We start from the raw sequence: 26,775 nt of genomic DNA on the forward strand, positions 1-26,775 counted from the left end.
GCATTAAGGTGCAGTTTCTAAACTCGTATTTATGAATCTTCACCTTGTGTGTCCCAGTAAAATGGTGCAAATAAATATGACTGTATTTTTTTTGGTTAATTATTGTGGGGGGGGGGGGGGGTAATCGAACACCTCACATTACCATATATTCTTACGAAATATATTATTAGGTATTTGTTGTTTTATATTAAGAAAACGTTTTTCATGTTATATTTTGTTCTTAGAATATGTATTTTGTTATTAAAAATACTGAATCGAATCATGAATGAATTATTCAAAAAATAAATGTATTCATATGTAATAAATACATGTATAACGTGCAATTCTTCTACATACAACGATTTCTGAGTCGTTTATGTTAAAGTTTATGTTAAAAATTGCCCTTTTCCAACAGTCTTTAGAGGCAGCATGGCTGAACCTAAAGTGGGTGTGGCTAAATTGCGTCACAGACAGTATGTTGTTGCTAGGTTGTTAGCTAGAGATTTATCCAACTAGTCGTTTTGCCATTTTTTCTCTCGAAATCACAAAGCCCTGCAAACACCGTAATACTGAAAGAACGACGCATGTATGCAAGGGTGCATTTGCATTTTAAACAACCAAACAGCTTTGCTTTATGCTCGGGTTAAGCAAACAGCGTCGGACTCAACGACCAACATAGAGGCGCAAAGTCGACGTCTGCTAATTTAGCATCTTCGTAAAGCAGCTGGCATGTCAACATTTTGCCGCAGGGTGTCTTACTGCAGGGATTTAGTTTTTGAAGCACTTCGGGGACTTTAACCGTGTAATTATTGTCAATGTTAAGTTAGCCAATGCAGCATTACTTCAGACACGTGAGGCTCTAGAGACACGGGGCGAACAAGATGGCAAAATGAAACTGCAGAGATCAACGACAGGCAAGTACTGTGTGTGCATGTTAACTAATGAGATTAAGAGGTTGAGAGCTTAAGTTTGCACGGTGCAACATTGGCGAGGAATGGTTGTTAAACCTGCGATGCAAGAGCTCTTGGAAACTAGTATATTTTGCCCATAGACTGTTTACATAAAGATGTACCACAAACACTATGAATATTATGGAACCCATGTATTCCAATTCAAGCAAAATACGATTAAAAGGTATACATACGGGCTTTGAGTATTGGAAGATGTTATTCTAACAAACTAGAAGACTTAAAGTACCTGTCGTATTTTACTGTGGTGTTTCACTAAAGGTAAAGGTAACATAATGCACAAATGAGTGCACAAAATGTAGACCTATATACTGTTTATTGCAAGTTACATCTCTGTTACTGTATTTCAAGACTGAATAATTGTTTTTTTTCTTACAGGAAGATGTCGGTAATTTACCATACATAGCTACAACATGGAGGGACATAACCTGGTGACTGTAATGCCTTGCACACCCCCACTCTTATGACACCAACAGGGAGATATGGGCTTCCTCAGACTGGTGGTCAGAATCATGGGTAGGATCAGTACTTTCCGGTCCTATCAGTTTGTGCTTCTGCTCGCTGCTGCGCTTGCTGTTGCAGCTTTTTACTACTTCGGCTCAGAGAGGCAGAACTTCTCCAGCACCACAAAGAGGATCAAGCAGACCCAGTCCACACACAACACCAACAGAAACGATGCAGATTTAACTGTGGACACCAGGCTCTCACCCAAAGATGTATCTGAGGAGCAGGGAGAGGAACAGCAAGATGTGGGAGGAGTGAGCGAAGAATTTAGGCCCGGGAAGGGAGAGATTGGTGGCTCTGGTGACCAACACTACCACGCACTCATGATGTTCACCAAGGTGGACAAAAGTCGGAGTCTGCAGGACAAGTTCAGAGTGGCAATGTTGTCTATGGTGAAGCACGGAGATTTTATGGAAGGAGAAGTGTTGGTCCTTCATTTTGTGAGCGATCCAGCCAGCAAAGAACTGGGAGAGAAGATGCTGCAGGAATTTCTCCTTGATGCAACGTTTAAGTATGAGGTAAGCATTCTAAAAAAGTTAAACCATACTAGGAATCTGTTATCTATTGCTTTCAATATAAGAGGTTTTGGTGCCCTTTTTAAGGGTTCTTGTTTCAAATAACTACTTCATTTGATTTTCCCCCAGTAAATTAACTTAGTGAGTATTGCTATTCAAATCTCTGCTGTGATACAGTGGCAGAGAAACACATCTTGTATTTAAACTACACAGCTCTGATGAACCCGCAGTAGAGTTTCTTACGGATGCAAAAGAGTATCATTATGTTAACTTAACCAACATATTTTTAACAGGAATAAATCAGTCAAAGACAAACACATATGCTGTAGGTGCTGTTTAAAGTTGAAACACATGGGGGCAGTGTTGGCCTGCAAAACTCATTCCTTACTGATGCAGGCATCCCCTCCCCTACTGTGTTCTCTCAGCCAAAACAGAGGATTATGTTCCCTTTGTGTTGCATGCAATGTCCTGCCTTGTTCATCCTCTTTTGTATTCCTCTCGGAGCACAAGATCTTAAAACCTGTTTACAATTGACTGTCTCTGATCCTCCTCACCTGCCAGACCTTTCCTCTTAGGAATGTCTCATCATCGAAAACATCTGCTGTTGTTTCAGCTTTGTATTGTCTCAGGCTGATCCCATGCCTGCTCTGGTAGGGCCGAGGTTTACTCAGCTTTGCACCTTGGCAGTTTGGAGCCTGTGGGTCAGATGGCTTGCTGCTCATTTAACTCTCTGTACTTAGACCAAGCTAAAAGTCTTGTAGGAGAACAACTGTGTGTTGAGTCAAATACAGAAAACATTGATCTGCTGTGTAAGACAAGACAAGCTATGTCTTAAAGAATACACGATACTAGCGTGCAGAGATTATCAACCAAAACACTTCTTTCAAGTATAACTCAGCCAATAATTATAAAGGCTCTGTATTAAAGTTAGTACAAATACAGAACGTGGATGGGATGCTATGGTGGTCAAAAAATCTGTCCACAGTCAGAGACACAGAGATATAAACACCTGTCAAAGTACACACAAAATCTTCTTCAGTAGCCAATAAGTACATAGGGATTGGGGGTATTTCATAATGTCCCAAACAGTCCCAAACAGCTCATGAAATCAGCTATAGCAATCCCACATTATGTATGTACACCATCAACATTAATAATAGTGTTTCTCAGATAGATAGCGCTATTTGTTGTGTATTCGAAATGCATTTGTGTACAGTAAGTGGGTAGGAATTTAGCTGTATGCAGTTAAGCATATTTTACTTATCAGCTGACATTTGCGGTGCTGCCAATATATCTATGATATGCCCAAAATCACCAAAAATAACTACTGATGTATGAGTAATCAATCAATGTTTATTTATATAGCCCAATATCACAAATGTTACATTTGTCTCAGTGGACTTCACAGTTTGTACAGAATATCAGTATGACTATACGACACCCTCTGTCCTTAGACCCTCACATCGTACAAGGAAAAACTTCCAAAAAAGGAAAAACCCCACAGTTTAAAGGGGAAAATGGGAGAAACCTCAGGGAGAGCAACAGAGGAGGGATCCCTCTCCCAGGACGGACAACGTGCAATAGATGCCGTGTGTAAATCGAAAGGATAATACATTTACAACATAGGTAGACCAAATGTTTGAAAATGCATGTGTCTATAATAAGAAGATGAATCCACAAGGATGTCAACAATCCTGTGGGAGCCATCAGGGAAGTAGTATGATGAAAGTCAGGCAGGACCACAGTGACAGGTTCAGCCACGACTCGAAATCCAGGACTCTGATCAGCACTCAGGATCAGCCATAACTCAGGATCCCAGCGTAGATAGACACCAAAAAGAAATTTGGGGGAAGCTGGGTTATTCGGAACATGAGAGTACACAGGTACAGACAGAGAGAAGGAAGAAGTAAGGTGTCCCCCGACAGTCTAAGCCTATAGCAGCAAAACTAGGGTCTGAATCTAATCAGCCCTAACTATAAGCTTTATCAAAAAGGAAGGTCTTAAGCGCACTCTTAAAAACGGATAGGGTGTCTGCCGCCCGAACACAAACTGGAAGCTGATTCCACAAAAGTGGAGCTCGATAAGAAAAGGCTCTGGCTCCCATTGTACTTTTAGAGATTCTAGGAACAACCAACAACCCTGCATTCTTGGAACGCAATGCCCTAGTAGGACAGTAGGGTATAATGAGTTATTTAAGGTAAGATGGCGCCTGCCTATTAAGGGCTTTGTAGACGAGAAGAAGAATTTTAAATTATATCCTGTGTTCTATAGGGAGCCAGTGTAAGGCAGCCAGAACAGGAGTAATGTGGTCCCTTTTCCGAACTCTGGTTAGTACACGAGCTGCAGCATTTTGAATCGGCTGAAGCGACTTAACTGACTTCTTGGTACACCCTGATAATAAAGAGTTACAATAATCCAGCCCTGAAGTAACAAATGCATGGACTAGTTTCTCTGCATCGTTTGAGGCAAGATATGCCTGATTTTTGCTATGTTACATAGATGAAAAAAGGCGGTCATTGAGATTGATTTTATGTGGGCGTTAAAGGATAATTCCTGATCAAATATAACACCAAGATTCCTTACAGTCTCACTGGAGGCCAAATTAATGCCATCCATAGTTAATATATCTTTTAGATAGTTTGTTTCGTAGAGTCTTTGGGCCGAGTACAATAACTTCAGTTTTGGCCGTGTTTAACATCAAAAAGTTTAAGGTCATCCACATTTTTAAGTCCTTGAGGCAGTCTTGAATTTTATTTAGATCAGGCTTGATGGATACATATAGTTGAGTATCATCCACATAACAATGAAAATGTACTGAGTGATTCCTTATCAGGGATGCAAACTCATCAGGCATGAAAAAGGTGACAAGGATCCGAGCCCCCCTACCCCACGGAATATCGGCTTTAAAATGAGGAATAACAGATGATTTTAGCAGTCAGAACAACTAAAGCAGCAGTGTTAATAATAACAGAAATGGCAAAGAGTCACATCTAATAAAAATATATAAAAGCATTTATTTTAATTGTGTAGCAGTCAGTTTGTAATTTTGGCAGCACTGTTGAGCATTTTGAAAATGTATTTTCATGCCTCTGTGCAAGGCTTAGTCTTTCTATCTGTATAGCCAGTGGTAAGTTCATAAACTCAAGTACTATACTTGGGTACAATTTTGAGATACTTGTACTTTATTTAAGTATGTCAATGTTTTTGCTACTTTGTTCTTCTTCTCCTCTACAGTTCAGAGGTAAATGGTATTTAATACCTTGTAGTTACTTCACAGATGTGGATGAATGATGTGAAATATAATCAAGTGTTAAATCAGACTTTAGTTCCACCTGGAGTAAATCCACAAGCTACACTGCAGTATACAGAGTCATTCAAACTAGCTGCACCTTTACCAGCTTTGAGAACACTTTCATGATCAATCATTAAACATATCATATATATTATTCTGAAATGGACCAATCTGCACAATGACTACTTTTACTGTTGCTACTTTCACTATATTTTGATGATAATACTTTTGTAGGCTACTTTTATTTGAGGAACATTTTGATTGCAGGATTGTTCCTACATTCTGGTACTTCTACTTTCACTGAAGTACAAGATTTGAGTACTTCTACTTTTACTCAAGTACAAGATCTGAGTACTTCTACTTTTACTCAAGTACAAGATCTGAGTACTTCTACTATTACTCTAGTACAAGATCTGAGTATTTCTACTTTTACTCAAGTACAAGATCTGAGTACTTCTACTTTTACTCTATAGTGACAATGTATGCTAGCTAGCTAACTCAACGATAATATTGCGACAGAAAAAACGTTTCAGTTCACATCACGCTCTGCCGCTCCGACAGGGAGCTCTGATCTGAACACCTGAACGGTCCGTTCTAACAGCTGTTCACCAGCGGTCCAGTCTGTGCCACAGTGACTCCGGACCACACAGTTAATATTAACGAACGCACCCATAGGTAATGTAGCTGCTGAAGCTAGACCATCATCGCGGAGCAGCAGAGCCTTCTTATACATCCATGAGCAGAGCCGACAGGCAGGAAAACTCGAGCACACAGCTCGCGCTTCATTATAATATATAAAAAAAGAACACCATGCGTGTATGATGGCACATAACAGCTCGCGGCTGCAGATTACTCCGGGTCCCAGACCCCCCCCATACCCCAAAAATATTTGTATTGCAGATCTACATGAATCACACAAACGACCTATTTTGGGTTAAAAACGGTGAATTTCGCCGAAAGGTGACAAGTTTGCATCCCTGCTTATAATATTGCCTAAGGGAAGCATATATAATGTGAACAAAATAGGTCCAAGCACGGAGCCCTGTGGCACTCCATGGCTAACTTTGGTTTGCATGGAAGATTCATCATTGACACACATAAACTGAGAGCGTTCAGATAGATAGGATCTAAACCAGCCTAAAGCAGTTCCCTTTATGCCAACTAAGTGCTCTAGTCTTTGCAATAGGATATCATGGTCGATAGTATCAAATGCAGCACTGAGATCGAGCAAGACAAGAATAGAGACAAGTCCTTTGTCTGAGGCTATTAGAAGGTCATTTGTGACTTTAACCAGAGCTGTCTCTGTGCTATGATGTGTTCTAAAGCCAGACTCAAAATCTTCAAATAAATCATTGTTTTTTAAGTAATCACACAACTGTGACCGCTTTCTCAAGAATTTTTGATAGGAACGAAAGATTAGAAATAGGTCTATAGTTGGCTAAAACCTCTGGATCGAGGTTGTGCTTTTTAAGAAGAGGTTTTATCACTGCTACTTTGAAAGATTGTGGAACATAGTCTGATAATAAAGACATATTCATAATATTTAACAAAGAAGTGCTAATTAATGAAAAACCTTCCTTTAACAGCTTAGTTGGAATCGGGTCTAAGATACACGTTGATGTTTTAGAAGAAAGAATCATTTAATTCAATTGTTCAATGTTTATGGCTGAAAAACATTCTAATTTACTATCTAGTGTAATATTTGAACTTTTCCGGGAGCTGTTGATATAACACTATCACAGAGTAAGCTCTGTCTAGTACAGAGTGGCCAAAAGGAACAACTTTTTTTCTATCTCTCTCTTACACACTCTTTTGCAAATCAAAGTTACATAACATTTACAAGCTGGCTTTACAGTGGTTTTATCATTGTAATGGTATCATTCCAGACCAGTGCTTTTAAACATGGTTGGAGATAATGAATAATGAAATGATGTTCTGACACACGTACAGCCACTTAAATCCTGCCAAAGTTACAGATGGCTCGGGGTCTCCTGGGGCCCCGATGGAGGCAGTGTATGAGCCCGTTGACTTCCTTGTCTGCGCATCTCGAGCCGCATTCCTTTTTAATTATTTATCTATAGGAGCAGGAAGATAAGACAACTGTTATGCAATAATTTTAGCCTCTATCTCTTGAGTTCATCAGTAATAAATGTAGTGACCCACTTGACATTCGCAACCAACAGCCTGTAGAGTCACACTGCCTAGAGGCTGTTCTCATTACTGCTGACCATCGTTCAAACAACATATTGGAGCAGTGTGGATCATCCTGTTCAGTAATTAGCACAGATGATCACAGTGCTGTGGTATTCTACGTTTTATATCCTGCTGGATAACTTTAGGTAGTAGTGGACATAGTAAATGGCAGGATCCACGACAAACTAAAACAGTACATTTGTAAAACACAGAGAATCAAGGGGTCAGTTCATTTATACCAGTCATAGAAGAAACTAACTAACCAATGAAGAGGGTTCTGCAGAAAATACAGTTGTTGTCAATGGAGTCTGGTGGCTTTGATGACAGCATAGATAACGTCTTATTTTCCCATTGTGAAGGCTGTCAGACGGCAAAGGTTAGCGTCAATTAAACTGATAAGACGCTGTGAAATTAATAACTTCAAAAGACAAACAACAATAGTCTTTTGAATGCACATAGCGTAATGTGTTGAGCAAAAATTGTTCAGTGCTAAAATTGTAATGCTATTTTTAAAGAATGTTTTGTATTATTTATTGTGGCCATTTGGGGAAAATAGTAATCATGCGTTAGCTGTGTTAATGGAAAGCCATACTAATTTAGTCTATTAAATATTCAAGATCTTCCAAAAATACACAGGTGGAATTTGGGTAATCTTTCCTTACATACTTGTCTCATACCATAGTTATTGTTAATCCTCTTTGACTAAGGATATATTCAGTGCAGCACAAAACACAGTTGTGCACAATATTCCCCCAGTTTCTCCTTCCTCTAGTCTAGTTCATCTCTTTAACAGGTTGTGATTGAACAGTGAGTTTGTGGCTTTGAGAAGTAATATTGTACTTTATTTTTTGGAATAGGGGAAGACTTTTAATGAGCCTTGATTGAGTTATGAAAATCTAATAAATGTGCACATCACAATGGTTCTGTTGCAGTCCCAGTGAATATTTATCAAGACTTGAGCAATATCACTTATTCTACCCACAGCAATGACTTATATGCCATTACATCACATGACCGAAAGCAGTCCCACACAGCTCTGAGCTTTCACAGAGGGTTTGCTTTAAGCTGCCAGGGTTTATTATCATGTTTGCCCATTGAGACACACAGGCCTGATTTATACGACAGCCATATTGTCCCGGTCTTATGTGAGACCTTTAACATAAACGGGAACTAATGTCAAGCTTAACCAAAAAGGCCTGAATCTCCTCAGGAAATACTGTTTGTCCCAAACCGACACATATTTTTCCTTGCTTTAACAATAATCAGTGCTTACTGTATTTATTTTTGAATCCTCTTTCAGTAATCTACTGTATATGAACTGTACACGATCGGAACAGAGACCGACGTGTTGTGTGATTTGAAGCCTATTGGAGGAGAAGCGAGAGGCAGTGTGTGTTACTATCTGATACCATGCATCATGTGTAAACAAACACATCTTTTAGAATCAAAAGGCTAGTGTGTAACATCATTTTTTTTTACTAGTTGAAAGTCACTGGACGGCGCCTTTCTTTCTTTTATGTGCGTGTTCTGATTTTCAATGGTAAAGGCATAAATAAACGTTTTTTTTTCTGATTGTCAGTCAGATATTACATCTAAAATAATATTCACATTGACTCCCACAATTAGGGTATATCCGAACCTACACATTTACAGCTTTCAGAATATGTTAGTTTATGGTAATATGTACCAATAATTTATAAATATCTTAAATCTTTCCATATATGTGACTCTTTGTTGTACTAACATGCCTCCACTGTGCCTGCAGGTGTTGTTCCATGACGTGGTTGATCTCACACACAAGCTGTTCCCCATCGTGGAGGCCATGCAGAAGTACTTCAGCGCCGGCTCTGGGGCTTACTACAGCGACGCCATTTTCTTCCTGTCTGTTGCCATGCATCAAATCATGCCTGAAAGTAAGGAAAAGCTACTTTTGGCACATTTATTTTTCAGTTAAAGGATCATCAGATGTATAGATCTTTAAGTATTTAAATGTAGTGTAGTTTTAGTTTTATTTGCATGTTTGAAAATATCTGTCCTTAGGATATTTGACTAGAGACACGTCGAACTGTCACAAAGAAGTCAAGTTCATGTAAAGCATTTTGGATGTTTTTCAAGGTCATAATTAAAAGATATCTACAGACATTTATTGTAAACAAACCTAATGATGAATGATGGTTAGAATTTCCATGTATTAAAAATCCTGTCATTTAATCAGCTTGTAATGGTTTTTAAAATGTGTTGTCCTTCACATTTGGATCAAGAACTGCACCCATTTAAGTAAAAAAACGTCACAATGTGGATAGGAAATTCTATAACATACACAATCATTAAAACAAAAAAAAAGGCAATTCATTTTTACACAAATATTGTTTGTTAGTATATAAAGCTTTAAAATTAGTATTATGTTTTTTAATCATATTTTAAATTCACTCTGGTGATGAATTCTCTAAACTGCGTAGGGTTGGGTATCTGACAGATATATAACGGGCTGCTGAGGCCCTTTAGAGTGTGGAGGGGGGGATGTGTCCTGTTGCTTCTGCCCACATTAGTGCCCCCTGTGTTGGTGCTGACTGATGGCAGTGGCCCCCTCTGTTGGGCCTCTCTTCAGTGGATGTGCAGCATGGGGCATCACCAAAAGTGAACCAAACCACCAGGCTTTAAATCAATAGTCACCGGAGGCACCAATGAACCCTGAAGTATCTGTCTGCACTATTTCAGGTTTTTAAAGTGATCTCAGACTACACTGAGGGGAACACTCTATATGTTAAACCTATTTTAACATTGATGATATAAATCCCTGTCCAAAATACATGTTGGAAGCAAAGAAATTAATAAGAACAATGCAAATATCAAGGTATCACAATACACAACAATATGCACATCGGCACGCAGACCCATGATGCTTTATTCAGAGCTTAGAAGGCACACCTCATATGCACATAATATCCTACTTTGCCGCATTAAAACCCCTCCATAACATTCATATTCAAAATACAATTCCTTCAATTCTGTTGCTGACAATGAATCATCACATTTTGGTTCTTTAGGGTTAACTTAAATGTGTTATTTCGGCATTCATAATGAAAATATAGTAGGGTCCTATCATGACCAGGGTTTATTATTGTCATTGTTTTAGTCTGAAGTGAAGAGTTTTTCCAGCAGTTACATGAATAAAGTATTCTCATAAACATGACAGTACTGGATATCAGAATCAACAGCACGAACTGGAAGCTGAATTTCTTTATTTATTAGCTTTCCCCAGAGAAAGATGCTGCCTGTCCATATTTGAAGGCTTGACTTCCCCTGTGGTCAATTTCAGGTGTTCTCCAAGATTTTTTTTTAAGCACTTCAAAAGTGCTGTTTATATTTCTCAGGAAAGCAGGATATCACTTAGGGAGCAGAAGAGCATTAAGGCAAAACAGGATGATAAATAAAAGATTATTCTTGGAGGGAAAATGTTTTAGTTTGTGGCTTTCACTCCGCTGTCAACTCTGAAAAGTAATTTGTGGTGAAGCCCAGAGTTGTTTTGGCTGAATTTAAAACATATTGCCTGTGTGGCATCATGTGATAAACATCCCCCCCCCTACCCCGAGCAGTACTTGGTCTGAGCTGAAGGTGTGTGTGTCTGATGTTCTCTGTTTGTACCCAGCTCACTAGAGAAAGGGGAAGCAACATCAAACCAGGAGGAATTAGTCCAATAAAGATATTTAAATTACAAGGAACGTATGTTATTATAAACCCAAACAAATAGGCGAACTACAAAGGAAAGGGACTTTTTAGGTGAAACTAAACCTCACTACTGGAGAATACCATATTTGAAAAATTACCCTTGGTCCTACTGTTTCTAGTCAAGAAAATTCTTGTTAGTCTGAACACCACAGAGATAAACACGGTGGCAAGCATGTCTGCAACATAGACACATGAGAGGGGGGTGTCTGCCGCTGTAAAAGTGTCTCACGTTGTTTTTTTTAAATGATTATCGATCAACCATCCATGTGCGACCAATCTGCTCTGTGTCCAAGTGGTCATACATTTCTATTTAAAGAATCCTTTTATCTCTAACGGGCATAATGTGGTTGTCTTAACAGAGAGTGTGTGGGTACTAGTTTCCTGAAACGCATCCAGGGATCTACGCAGCAGACGCAGAACATAATTTATGATTAAATAAAGGGTGAAAAAACAAGCGTGTTATCAATAAGTAAATATATAGCAGCTGCAAGTAGGAGGGCTGGATTTAACATCCTTTAACTTGAGAAGTGGGATATTCCAGCAAGTTTAATTATGATGTCAAAAGAGAAGATAAAGCAGAGATAATGTGAAGCACTTTTGGTTCGGTTTATTCAACATTTCTTTAATCGATGAAGCTAAATAGATTTTGCAAAACAGCTTTCAATTATAAATAAAATGTTATTTGCGAGAAGACATTAATATGTTTGATATACTGTATAGAATTAACAGTATTACAAGCAGTCAGTAGACAAATGGACTCTAAGGACTCTATTTCCGCACCACCAGTCCTTGGAGGATGAGAAATATTGCGCAATGGAAACGATGAGGTTTCTAAGAAACAGTTTTTGTTGATGGAGAGGTGTTCCTTGTTTTGTTTCCCCTCTAGAGGTCTTAACATGCTGGGACTTGAGTCTCTCCCACAACCTTGGCCTCTATTTTCCACCTCCGACAGGATGATGTGTGAATTGCTTTGCTAAAGTGACAATGATGTTACCTGGAAGCGAGACAGTAGCTAAACTATTGGTTTTCCCACAGGCCTACAATTACACAGCAAATGGATGAAAGAAAATGATAATTTATGGCAATTTTTTTTATGTTGTGACTTCCAAGAAATTCCAAGACGTTTTGTGATGTTGTGAAAAGCTTTTAATAACTTTTATTAGTTATAAAAACATGATGTACTGTCTTTTTCAGGCTCTAAAAATGCTTTATAGTAAGCAAAAGTTCTAAAATTAGAATTCTGAGTAGTGCTGGAGTTAGTTTACATTACCTGACTTTCTCTCACTATTGGAGATTCACTGCATGTTACTGTTGTGTTGTGTCTTCTTCTAGTTTAGAAAGATAATAATATAATTATCCTCAATATTTAAAGATACAACACTGTAACTTTAGATTTTTATCTGACGTCCCAGTTTACTGCACACAAGGCTAGACAGTTAATTCTCGCAGCAGGAAAGGCATCAGCATTTCATATATGGGGACATAGGGAGGGTGAAAATGTATATCAGGTGATTCCCTTTCTCTGATAAAGGGTGTTTTCCAAAGACGGTTGGTGACAAAATAAACAATGAACCATATGAGAAGGCCATAAGTACTCACATCAAGATACATATTAGTGCTTAATCAGGTTGACCCACTTTCTTCCTGAAAGAAATGTGATTTTAGATAACAGTGTCTCTGTTGTTGTGTTGCTGTGTCTGAGTTTAGGTTTAGTCTGATCTGACCTGAGCCCTAGACGAGCTCTTCAGCCACTTAACAACGTTACCCCTGCACTAAGTGTACAACACCTGGTCAATATTTATTTTACCTCCCTTTATTTGTACCTATCCATTTAGTAAATCTACGTTTTTCATCCTAACATGTAATTTAACTGAAGTCAGGAATAATAAGTAACTTCTTAATGCTGCTTGAGTAAACCAGGTGAAAGTCAGTTAAAACATTTAGCTCCTGCCATTACTGTATATATCCATCTCTCTAATTAGTAAGACTCTTAAAAAAAAGTCAAAAGTCAAAGTCAGCTTTATTGTCAAGAATTCTACATGTTCCATTCTCCCTAGGTACACTTCAACTATGAGAGACAGAATGGGGGGAAAGACTCTAGGAAATCACATTGTAGGATTTTTAATGAATTAATTGGTAAATTCCTCGGTAAAATAAGTATTTGGTCACCTACAAACAAACAAGATTTCTGGCTCTCACAGACCTATAACTTCTTCTTTAAGAGCCTCCTCTGTCCTCCACTCGTTAACTGTATTAATGGCACTTGTTTGAACTCGTTATCAGTATAAAAGACACCTGTCCACAACCTCAAACAGTCACACTCCAAACTCCACTATGGCCAAGACCAAAGAGCTGAGGGAAGACTGAATCTGCAATAGGTAAGCGGCTTGGTGTGAAGAAATCAACTGTGGGAGCAATTATTAGAAAATGGAAGACATACAAGACGACTGATAATCTCCCTCGATCTGGGGCTCCACGCAAGATCTCACCCGTGGGGTCAAAATGATCACAAGAACGGTGAGCAAAAATCCCAGAACCACACGGGGGGACCTAGTCAATGACCTGCAGAGAGCTGGGACCAAAGTAACAAAGGCTACCATCAGTAACACACTACGCCGCCAGGGACTCAAATCCTACAGTGCCAGACGTGTCCCCCTGCTTAAAGAGCCTGTGACAGCATCACAACAACTGTTGTGCAATGAAATATTGGGCTACTAGTAATCTCGAACCGTCAGTTTAAAAAAGAAAAATCGATACCGTTCCGTTAAATATCAATAATTTCGAACATCGCGGGGAAATTCCTTCAACTCATTTTGATGTTTTGGGGGAAGCCGGAAGTGACGTCAATGCGGGAACGCTTCACTGTGCGGCGAGAGAGCCAAACACGGACAAAGTGTGTTGTTATGCGTAGAAATGGTGAATTACTGAGTTTAGGCACGTTAATAACGTTTTAATGAAGTTGACTACAGTATATTCATATTTGTCAGTGCTTTCATGTCAATTCGGCGAACATAAACATAAATGATCGTGGTGAAGATGATGATTACATTAGGATTAAAAATCGGGAGTGAGAGCTGCTGAATTTCCTCCCGTAGGATGTGATATAAAAACAAATCGATTATTTTTGTGGTTGTAAACTCAAGTGGATGAAACTACATTTATTAGTGCTTTCATGTCAATTCGGCGAACATATGATAGATTAAATGATCGTGAGAATGATGATTAAAAATCGCTTGTTTGTGCCGGTCTGCATTTCCTGATGAGAAAACAAACCGATGCTTTTTGTAGTTGTAGTACACCAACATGGATTAAACGTGTGTTTTTTTTTTACCACAATGTTGGGGAAATTAATGGATAAAATGCACGGATTATTATTATTATTATTCCCACTCCGATCGGGACACTAGGTCCACCGTTTCCCCGCAGCGAGGCTCCCCCCATTGACAGTCCGAAGTGGGCCGGTCGGATAAGTCACTAGCACATCCCCCATAGGCGGCGCGTGAGGCTCAGGTTTGGGAAGGCTAAATAACTTTTTTTACCTGACGCTGCCCGCCTCCGGCGTCTGTAGAAAAGAGATCAACTCAGTGTGCGGAGTTTAAATCTCGCAAGTCATATTACAGGATAAAGGAAATACAGTTTAAACTGCCGTATGCAGAGAAGACGCCGACGTGTCACACTTATCATTCATATTACATCATCAATCAGATCATCAATCATATAATATCATAATATATCATATATGTCCTTATCTGAGTCAGCTTCTCCAGCCGTATCTGGCCGTGCAACACTTACAGTGTCACATACTGTATGCAGAAGTATTATCTTAAGCAACACATTATGTTGACGAAACACTCGAGTCAAATGTAATTAAAGTCAGATCCACTCGTGTCTTAGACGTGAACGCGCTCTCAGCTGGAGAGAGAAACCCTGGCTTGATTTACCGAGTTGATAACCAGCTTCGTAGGACCGCTTAGCGAGATCTCGTTTGTTAGTTTGTTGTTGTTAGTTTAATTGTTACTCAAACATATCCAGGGTATGTTGAACTGGCTTCGTAGTACAGGGCACAGGTGGCTAGCAGCGCTAATGTCAAAGACACAGACCTCCGTAACCTCCGTTCCCTCTCCCCCTCTACCTTTGCCTCCTCGGTGCTCTCAGCCCTCCCTTCCTCTGACTCGTTCCAACTCCTGCCTCCAAACTCTGCTGCAGAAACTCTCCTCTCTACTCTCTCATCCTCTCTGGACTCTCTCTGTCCTCTCACATCTCGGCAGGCTCGTCAGTCCCCTCCTGCTCCCTGGCTAAATGACGCACTGCGTGCTAATAGAACCGTCCTTAGGGCAGCAGAGCGGAAATGGTGGAAATCCAAACACCGTGACAACCTCCTAACCTATCAGGCTCTCCTCTCCTCTTTCTCTGCTTCCATCTCTCAGACAAAAAGCACTTTCTTTCAAGATAAGATCCAATCTTCCTATTCCAATCCTAAAAAACAATTTTCCATCTTCTCCACCCTCTTGGACCCCCCCAAAGCCCCTTCCCCCTCCTCCCTTCTGTCAAGCGACTTTGTTAACCACTTTGAAAAAAAGGTTTACGACATTCGCTCTTCTTTTTCTGACTCACTCCTACTCACCGCCGGATCACCTGAGCCACCTTCAACCGGCACACTAACCTCCTTTTCCCCTCTCTCTCCAAGTGAGGTTCTTACCCTCATTACCTCTGCCCGCCCCACCACCTGTCCTCTGGACCCTATCCCTTCAAACCTCCTTCAGACTATCGCTCCTGATATTCTACCGTTTCTCACCCATTTCATCAACACTTCTCTAACTTCTGGTCACTTTCCAAACAGTCTCAAGGAGGCGAGAGTAAACCCTCTCCTGAAGAAACCCACTCTCAACCCGTCTGATGTTATAAACTACAGGCCTGTCTCTCTCCTCCCGTTCCTGTCTAAAACACTTGAACGCGCTGTCTTTAAACAACTCTCCTGTTATCTCCATCAGAACAACCTTCTGGATCCGCACCAGTCTGGTTTCAAGGCAGGTCACTCCACAGAAACTGCTCTCATTGCTGTCACTGAGGAACTGCACACTGCTAAAGCAGCCTCCCTCTCCTCTGTCCTCATCCTGTTGGACCTGTCTGCTGCATTCGACACGGTGAACCATCAGATCCTCCTTCGCACCCTCCAAGAACTTGGAGTTTCAGGCTCTGCACTTTCCCTCCTCACCTCATACCTCAAAGACCGCACCTACAGGGTTACTTGGAGAGGGTCTGAGTCCGACCCTTGTCAATTAACTACAGGGGTCCCTCAGGGCTCTGTTCTTGGTCCTCTCCTCTTCTCCCTGTACACAAACTCGCTCGGATCTGTCATTAGCCCGCATGGTTTTTCATACCACTGCTACGCTGACGACACCCAATTAATTCTGTCCTTTCCCCGCTCAGAGACCCAGGTCGTCGCACGCATCTCTGCTTGTTTAGCTGACATCTCTCAGTGGATGTCCGCTCATCATCTCAAGCTCAACCTTGACAAAACTGAAGTGCTTTTCCTTCCGGGAAAAGATTGTCCCTCTCTTGACCTAACTATCAACATCGGCCCCTCTGTTGTTTCCCCGACTCAGACTGCAAGGAATCTGGGTGTTATCCTAGATAACAACCTGTCGTTTACTGCAAACATCGCTGCTACAACCCGCTGCTGCAGATACACGCTTTTCAACATCAGGAAGATACGCCCACAGCTGACCCAGAAATCGACGCAGGTTCTGGTCCAGGCTCTCGTCACCTCACGCCTAGACTACTGCAACTCCCTCCTGGCTGGTCTACCTGCATGTGCCATCCGACCTCTGCAGCTCATCCAGAATGCAGCGGCTCGTCTGGTCTTCAACCTTCCAAAATGTTCCCACACCACGCCGCTCCTCCGCTCCCTCCACTGGCTTCCGGTAACTGCTAGAATCCACTTCAAGACACTGGTACTTGCGTACCATGCTGCGAATGGATCTGGCCCTTCCTACATCCAGGACATGGTTAAACCGTACACCCCAGCACGTGCTCTACGTTCTGCATCAGCCAAACGGCTCGCTGCACCCTCGCTGCGAGGGGGACCCAAGTTCCCATCAGCAAAAACACGTGGGTTTGCTATCCTGGCTCCAAAATGGTGGAATGAGCTCCCCATTGAAATCAGGACCGCAGAAAGCTTACACACCTTCCGGCGCAGACTGAAAACTCATCTCTTTCGACTCCACTTCGAGCGATAGAATGACTAACAAAGAACTGCTAACAGAGCACTTATATACTAATAAAGGACTGGCTTAGCCAGTTGAGCAGCACTTGAAACGATTGGCTCTTTGAAACCTGATGTTCTTATATGATTCTGTTTTCCTCAAGGTTGTGTCTTCCTGGTCGAATGTACTTATTGTAAGTCGCTTTGGATAAAAGCGTCAGCTAAATGCAATGTAATGTAATGTAATGTAATGTAATTATACATTATATTTGTATTTTACCAGGATGCAGTGACACAAATATTTACATATTTACATTTACTATCTACAGCACCCGCCGCCCCTGACATCCCCACTCCCCCCGTTGACAATTTACTAGCGGTACCGAAGTGGGCCGGTCGAGAGTCCCGGAATGATTTTTATTTCCATTCCACCACACATGACCATATGATCGCCCATATTGACGCACCTCATTCCTAAACTTCTAACAGATACAACATAAACCGATCCTTCAGCCTCATATGAGCTCTCAGATACGTTCAAAATTAAACTGTCATCGCTGTCTGAGCTTGCTGCTGTGTGCACCATCGTGCGTTTACATGCAGATGCTGGGATCCTGAACGGTGCAGCTGGAGCGCTGTGCCCGCAATAACGTCACACATCATTTGGCGGGACTTGAAGAATCCCAGAGAAGATCCAGAAAATTGTCAACATTGAAGGGCAGATGAATGGTTATCAAAGTACAAATATCCAAAATCAGTTCAGTAACGGTTTTCAAGGGGACAATATTTACTCAAATTGATGGGTTTGGATGATGGGGGAAACTCGTGTCACAGGCTCTTTAAGCCAGTACATGTCCAGGCCCGTCTGAAGTTTGCTAGAGAGCATTTAGATGATCCAGAAGAGGATTGGGAGAATGTCATATGGTCAGATGAAACCAAAATAGAACTTTTTGGAAAAAAAACAACTAGACATGTTTGGAGGAGAAAGAATGCTGAGTTGCATCCAAAGAACACCATACCTACTGTGAAACATGGGGGTGGAAACGTCATGCTTTGGGGCTGTTTTTCTGCAAAGGGACCAGGACGACTGATCCGTGTAAAGGAAAGAATGAATGGGGCCATGTATCGTGAGATTTTGAGTGACAACCTCCTTCCATCAGCAAGAGCATTGAAGATGAAACGTGGCTGGGTCTTTCAGCATGACAATGATCCCAAACACACCGCCCGGGCAAAGAAGGAGTGGCTTTGTAAGAAGCATTTCAAGGTCCTGGAGTGGCCTAGCCAGTCTCCAGACCTCAACCCCATAGAAAATCTTTGGAGGGAGTTGAAAGTCTGTGTTGCCCAGCGACAGCCCCAAAACATCACTGCTCTAGAGGAGATCTGCATGGAGGAATGGGCCAAAATACCAGCAACAGTGTGTGAAAACCTTGTGAAGACTTACAGAAAACGTTTGACCTCTGTCATTGCCAATAAAGGGTATATAACAAAGTATTGAGATGAACTTTTGTTATTGACCAAATACTTATTTTCCACCATAATTTGCAAATAAATTCTTTAAAAATTAGACAATGTGATTTTCTGGATTTTTTTTCTTTCTCATTTCGTCTCTCATAGTTGGTGTACCTAGGATGAAAATTACAGGCCTCTCATCTTTTTAAGTGGGAGAACTTGCACAATTGGTGGCTGACTAAATACTTTTTTGCCCCACTGTATATCAAACAACAACAAAAAAACAAAAAGGGCCTAGATAACCGGGGTATACAGTTTAAAATGTTAATAATATGTTAAAGTGTTCAGCGGAGATGGCAGAAAAGTGACTGGTGCTGGATGAGGAAGGTTGTGTGTGTGTGTGTGTGTGTGTGTGTGTGTGTGTGTGTGAAATATTGTGCACGCTGGTTACGTTGAGGTTGATGTACATCTCTGGTGAACTCGGCAGTAACATCTTAAACTGTAGGACAGTAATAGACTACAGAACAGCTGTGCAGCAGTCCACAGGGACAGACAGCACTACTGAAAGAGTTTTGTCTGTGTAGGTAATTTCCATTTCACCCCAAAAACGTGTTGCTTCTTCTCCTGTAATCCTTGCTGAGAGGATATCTAGGAACAAAAAGAGATGCAAGTGTCAGAAAAATAAGACGTCTCTCTCCCTCTCTCGTTGCCTCAGGCTCATACCCAGTTTGCTATAAATAATTAAACTGTCAAGCCTGAAATACAAATACACTAAATGACAGCTACTACAGAATCTGTCTCGCACAGTTCACTTTTCCAGATTTTTTCCCCCTAAAGTTAATCATAAAATTGTTTTTGTAAATGACATATATTGTTTTTTTAACTAAAAGCAAAATCAACAGGTAGTATTGTTTGCCTAAAACAAGCAAGTTTGATAAAAACGTGTCTCCTTTTTGATAGTTTAGACATCAGTTGCTGTATCAAAGTCTGATATCTGCAAACTATGAAAGCAGACAATTTATAACAGAGGAGTAGTAAAATAAACACAGAAAGTGCAGCAAGTGGCACTAGTCTTGTAATCTATTGAAATCATCTGTTTATTGAAATCACATGCCAGGATCAAACACTGCCATACTTTCACCTTCAAAGGACTTTGTTTTGAGTCATTGATCTGACATCAAACTCTCCACATCACAGTGTTGTACCAACTTCAGGCCCTCTTCCTGTTATTCTCCACTAGTTAAGCTCGGCTAGTACCAACAAACAGCGAGGACAACACTTGGATTACCCGCCCGAGCCCCTCTCTGTTGCCACAGTACATGGAGGCATTGTGATGGCAGCTTCCTTGTTTGGAGAGCATAGAAAACAGGTCGCCTCCGCATTGCTGAGTCTCCTTTTTCCATCACTAGTTTCAACAGAAACTAATATCTCTGCAGCACAAACTTGTAGTACAGCTTAAATCTTCCATTAGTAACAAATATAACACTGATGAAATGTTTAGCTTTTCAGTCGGCTTTGTTCAGGCCAAGGTTGTGATTTTTTTTCAATTCCAAAAATAGGGTGTTCGTACTGTTTGACCTTGAGTACAGTCCTGCATTGGATCCCTGTCTATTTTTCCCGTAATATAATAAGACTACGGTGATAAATTAGAATGATTCAAGAGTTCTTTCACTAACATCTTTATTAAATTAATATATATGCAACTTTCACAATAACAGTGACAACATCAAAATACATTTTGAAACATGGAGTTATTGACTTGATGCAAAGTCTTACAACTCAGGGTAAACAATTTTTTTTTAGCAGGAAACGTACACATATAGAAACTGCTTTGTTTTTTTCAAACTACTCTTAAAGGTAAGGTGGGGTTAAAGGTTACAGTACTACGGCTTCCACAGATGACATTTTTTTATGGATTTTTTGTCAAAGCACTTAAGATATTCATTGCTACCGGGATGTTAAGAGCATTCCATGGAATATAACAAAAAGTGTATCTCGAGCCGGTTTCTCAAACTTACCTACCCCACCTTTAAGCAACATTGAAATAAACAGTGTACAGATGGGACATTGGGGCCCATGCTGCCATGAAGAAGATATTCAATCTGCTCTGCCTTGTTACATATAAACTAAACCGATAGGTAATTAGTTGTCTTTTTTTTCTGTTAAAGGTGGGGTAGGTAAGTTTGAGAAACCGGCTCGAGATACACTTTTTGTTATATTCCATGGAATGCTCTTAACATCCTGATAGCAATGAATATCTTAAGTGCTTTGACAAAAAATCCATTAAAAAATGTCATCTGTGGAAGCTGTAGTACTGTAAAAAGCACGACCAATCATTTTAGCCGGCCCGGCTAAAATAACTGGATGGCCTACCTGCCTGTCAGCCTTCCCCTGTGCACAAACTTATCTCGTGCCCTCATTGGTCATTTGCACGTTCGTGTGTGTTGGAGGAGGGGCTCTGTAAGGAAGTGGCAGATTTTCTCCGGCTGTGTATTTTCAAATTCTAGCGCACTCGAGCTGGTTTCTCCAAAATTACCTACCCCACCTTTAAGTGTAGCCTCCTTTTCTTTTAATAAATATGTTGTTTATAAACTGGATGGATGATGCAACACATTTTCCCTTCAAAATATAATACACTTTTGTGCTATTGGAATTATAATATCCTACAAATTGTACATTTGTTGGCTGCCAGATCCCAGCATGGCTTTAAAGAACTGAAAAACTGTTGAATTGAGCTCTGAAGGCCCATAATGCAGGAGGCCCATGCAGCTTATTATTTTTGAAGTACTCCTGCCTTTTCACAATTGTGCCAATTCCGCAGTCTTTGTCAAAATGACCTTCTGCCAATAAATGTTTACTGCTCTCAATAAAGACCGTCTTCTTTGACAGTTCGTCCTGAGCTGACAAGTGTTTTCATCTGTTCAATGATCATGTTGTGCCCCTGACACCATTCCTGAGTGTTTCCCATCATTTCATCCCCATGGTTACCAGCAAAACATAGGAAGCTGAAACAATGGACAGATCAGGGCCTGCATATCCTGGATTCTTCCATTACCATTTTATCCACAAACAGCTGTGTTAATAATTGACTGTATGTATGCCAAACGTCCACTCCTTTTAAAGAAATCTATTCCCAGATTTCTCCAGATTTTTCCACACAATTCATTTGCAATTTTCTTTTCTAGGTCAATGGTAAAATTGAAATCACCCGGTCACCTGGTGGTCAAAAACACAATCTCAGAGAAACCATTTAATGGCTTGTCAAGAGTAGTCCTCTCCTATTTTCTCGAACTGTGAATGAATCGAAGGATTTTTGGAAGTGATTGGAAAAATTCAAACTATGTGCATTGTTAGACAGTTTACTCAGAAGTAGATTTAGTGTGATAGTTTTTATAATGGACAACTCTTTTTTTGTCATGAAATAAACTAGTTAAAACATGTTTTTATTCATAATTAAATTATTCTTACCGGACAGAGGACTCTTGTTCTTTGTTAAAATGGCAACCGTTATTTAGAAGTTTACACAGGTTTCTTTTTTAAGTTTGATGCGGCCCTATTAATGGGAAATAATGTGCTTTTTTTTCCAGGTCTGACGCGCATAGTGCAGCTTGACCTGGATCTGAAATACAGGACCAACATCAGGGACCTTTTTAAAGAATTTGACCGGTTTCCTCCAGGAGCAGTGATAGGCATCACCAGAGAGATGCAGCCCGTCTACAGGTGAGCAGTGTGGCACAACACATCAGATATTAGTGACACATGCTTTGGGATATAAACATGTCCTACATGACTGTAGACATAGTATGGTCTTAGATCTCAACTAAATATATAATTGTGTCATGAGTCCAATATTTGGCTGTTAACTTCAACTGCATATCAAGCCTCCATGCATTGTCATTACGGAATAAAATGTTTCAAAGCACCGACCATAAAATTACTTTTGGTTAGATTATTATTCATGCTTTCTTTTTCTTTGGGCTGATATTTCATCCCTTCGTCTTTCAGTGTATCTTTCAGTTTTCATGCGCCTCACTTGCATATTCACAGTTTTTTTTCTCTCTCACAGTTTTTAAGTGAGAAAGAACATCAGATATCTCCCATACAGACTTCTTCACAAGAACCTCAGCAGTGTTACCAATCTGACATTTCCCGTCTACTAGCAAAACAGAAACAATTAGTGGCCTTTTTAATGATTTGTGTTATCATTGTCAGCCCAGGATTTTTTAGAGGATTGTTATGCAACCCGAAACATTTAAAATGTGTTTCAATAATGGTTGATTGTAAAATCAAAACTTGGATAAGAATAGGAATGCAAATTATCATGTTGTCTTCCAATACAAAAGCGGGAGGTTTATTTTTTTTATGTCCACATTACTAGTCTATATAGTATAATGCTTTAGCTTCCGCACCAGGCCAAATGTACCAAATGTTTGACAATAAATGTAACTGACTTGAATCCGTGTTTCCATTGTACAAAGTCAATAACTGATAATACTCCTTTTTCCTGACACCTAAAGCCAGTGCTGCAAGATAGTGTTCCATGAAGAGGTCGTGAAGTCACTGTTGCAATATAGTACAACAATTACTATTACTTTTAGGTACATCTTATCAGATTAATAATTGAAGATTTGGCAGAAATGTGCCCTCTTGTTAGAAAAAGTCTTGTTCCCACCCTTTGATTCAAAAGTGTCTCTTCGTTAGACAGGAGTCTGGAGTAAATAAACAATCTGCTGATCCCAGAACTGACAAACACTCTTATGTGATCCACACAACCTTCTCTAAAAGCTGAATAATTTAGAAGAAGAATTGGGAGGGATTAAACCCTCTTTAATGGTCACACAGCACACACAGTGAAATTTGTTCTCTGCTTTTAACCCATCCTAGTACCAGGAGTCTAGTACTAGGAGCAGTGGGCAGCTAGTGGGCAGCTAGTGTACAGCGCCCAGGGAGCAATGGGAATGAGGGTGGAAGGGGGATGTCCGGTGCCTTGCTCAAGAGCACCACGACAGGTGAACTGGGACCTCTCCAAGTAGAAGTCCACACTCCATATTTAGGTCTGGTCGGGACTTGAACCGGCGACCCTACGGCTCACAGTCCAAGCCCCTACTGACTGAGCCACTGCCACATGTCAGGTTATCCTTGGTAAACATAGCTCATACCTTATCATTGTGCACGCTGGAAGAATGTTTGTGGAAGAGACACACTCAGATCTCTTCATATTAATGAAAATGGTAAGACGTTTTGAAATTGGGTACAAATCAACTTTCCGTACAATCTGTCCCACTTTACATGCTAGTTTTTCTTTTTCATATTTCTTTTTCTTCAGAGGCATCTGCTAATCCATATTTGAGCCTTATTTGATGCGTGCGTGCTAGTGTTAATTTCGTTGACTAAAACTATGACGAAATATGTTCGTCAACGACCTTTTTTTCCATGACGAAAACGAGACGATGACGAGACGACACCGACGGCAGTAAACAATAACTGTAACGAAATCATCATGCAATATCGTTGACGAAAAGTGACGAGACGAAAATGTAGTTTACTAAATTAAAAACTATGCCAAAATCTCTCTTTACTTTCGTTGACGAAATATTATCAAAGATAACGTTACATTTCTGATCAGTCAGTTTTTCTCCCAGCAGTTCCATTTCCGCTGCTGCGGCAGGGCAGCAGCTGTGTGTCTGTGCTGCGCGCGGCGGTACATTTGAATTACACCGGGCAGCGGCACACTGTGAACTGTCAGGAAGACTCGGGTCTAACTCATGGTCTAACTAACCTTATTCAACAGAAAATGAAATGGCAACAACAGGGCTTGGGAGCAGTGGTCGCACTCGCGTTAACCGAATTCCCCCCCCGTCCCCCCCCCCCGTCAGCACGAGTGTGTGATAAATTGTGTACTTGACGGGTAATAATGGATTATGACGGACATGTTACGATCCTGTCCGTCAAAATGACTGACCACGAAAAAGTCTAAAGCCACCACTGCTTGGCAGAAAGAAACGATGTGATATTTGGGCCCATTTTCTCAACAATGAGGCAGAGGAAAAAAGCGAATGCATTGTTTCATCAGAAGGGAAGCAATGTGGCCATAACACAGCTGGTAAAAACACCACAAACCTGACCAGATACTCTCTGCAAAGCTGCTTAATCATTCAACCTGTGTTTTTCATCAAATAAGGACAATATATAATCCTATTTATTTATATATACTAAAAATGACAAATTATTGGTTTTGGCTAGACTAGTTTGACTGAAATGTTCTATATAATCTGATGACTAAAAAAGACTCAACAGTTTTCATTGACAAAAAGTAGACTCAAATAATTAGTTTTCTTTGACTAAAATATGACTAAAATGCTCAGACTTTTAGTCGACTAAATCGTGACTACAATAGTTATTGTTTTAGTCGACTAAAATAAGACTAAAATGCTCAGACTTTTAGTCGACTAAAACTTGACTAAATAAAAACAGGATGAAGGTGACTAAATATGACTAAAACTAAAAAGGAAATTTAACACAGGACTAAGACTAAAACTAAATAAAAAAATAGCTGACGAAATTAACACTAGTGCGTGCGTTGGTGTAAACAAGGGACACCGATTCTTAAGCTCTTTGTTCATCAGCTGATTTTTCCGTCCCTCTCAAAGAAAGAAAAAAAACATGCCTGCTTAGTTTAGACTACTTCAGTGTTTTCCATCCAGGAACAGCATCAAAACAGGACGTGTGTGTGTGTGTGTGTGTGATTCTTCCGTTACAGCAAGAATCCCCTCACACACACATAGGTGAAACACACATTCCCTACTGAGAACCTTTCAGTAAAATGTTTTTCAGTAGTGTGTGTGTAAGGTGTTCAGTAGTGAATGTGAGAGGATTTCAGTAGTGTGTGTGTGTGGTGTTCAGTAGTGAATGTGAGAGGATTTCAGTAGTGTGTGTGTGTGTGTGTGTGTGTGTGTGTGTGTGTGTGTGTGTGTGTGTGAGGTGTTCAGTAGTGAATGTGAGAGGATTTCAGTAGTGTGTGTGTGTGTGTGTGTGTGTGTGTGTGTGTGTGTGTGTGTGTGTGTGTGTGTGTGTGTGTGTGTGTGTGAGGTGTTCAGTAGTGAATGTGAGAGAATTTCAATAGTGTGTGTGTGAGGCTTAATTTTCGTGTGTGTGTGTGTGTGTGTGTGTGTGTGTGTGTGTGTGTGTGTGTGTGTGTGTGTGTGTGTGTGTGTGTGTGTGTGTGTGTGTGTGTGTGTGTGTGTGTGTGTGTGTGTGTGTGTGTGTGTGTGTGTGTGTGTGTGTGTGTGTGTGTGTGTGTGTGTGTGTGTGTGTGTGTGTGTGTGTGTGTGTGTGTGTGTGTGTGTGTGGTGTTCAGTAGTGAATGTGAGAGGATTTCAGTAGTGTGTGTGTGTGGTATTCAGTAGTGTGTGTGTGTGTGTGTGTGTGTGTGTGTGTGTGTGTGTGTGTGTGTGTGTGTGTGTGTGTGTGTGTGTGTGTGTGTGTGTGTGTGTGTGTGTGTGTGTGTGTGTGTGTGTGTGTGTGTGTGTGTGTGTGTGTGTGTGTGTGTGTTCCATGAAGAGGTCGTGAAGTCACTGTTGCAATATAGTACAACAATTACTATTACTTTTAGGTACATCTTATCAGATTAATAATTGAAGATTTGGCAGAAATGTGCCCTCTTGTTAGAAAAAGTCTTGTTCCCACCCTTTGATTCAAAAGTGTCTCTTCGTTAGACAGGAGTCTGGAGTAAATAAACAATCTGCTGATCCCAGAACTGACAAACACTCTTATGTGATCCACACAACCTTCTCTAAAAGCTGAATAATTTAGAAGAAGAATTGGGAGGGATTAAACCCTCTTTAATGGTCACACAGCACACACAGTGAAATTTGTTCTCTGCTTTTAACCCATCCTAGTACCAGGAGTCTAGTACTAGGAGCAGTGGGCAGCTAGTGGGCA

The 26,775-nt window shown here is 40.5% G+C and overlaps 1 protein-coding gene across 1 annotated transcript in view; it reads left to right on the forward strand.

The window, feature by feature from the left end:
- The first annotated feature begins 1,327 nt into the window (after positions 1 to 1,327).
- xxylt1 (xyloside xylosyltransferase 1) overlaps positions 1,328 to 26,775 on the forward strand; it is a 52,015-nt gene continuing 26,567 nt past the window's right edge. The window contains exons 1-3 of the mRNA XM_034081948.1: positions 1,328 to 1,969; positions 9,217 to 9,364; positions 22,422 to 22,554. Of these exons, the coding sequence (XP_033937839.1) occupies positions 1,430 to 1,969; positions 9,217 to 9,364; positions 22,422 to 22,554 (821 nt within the window). The 5' untranslated portion in view covers positions 1,328 to 1,429. The remainder of the gene's footprint in view (positions 1,970 to 9,216; positions 9,365 to 22,421; positions 22,555 to 26,775) is intronic.

The sequence above is a fragment of the Pseudochaenichthys georgianus genome, chromosome 4 (assembly GCF_902827115.2).
Source record: "Pseudochaenichthys georgianus chromosome 4, fPseGeo1.2, whole genome shotgun sequence".
Classification (NCBI taxonomy): domain Eukaryota; kingdom Metazoa; phylum Chordata; class Actinopteri; order Perciformes; family Channichthyidae; genus Pseudochaenichthys; species Pseudochaenichthys georgianus.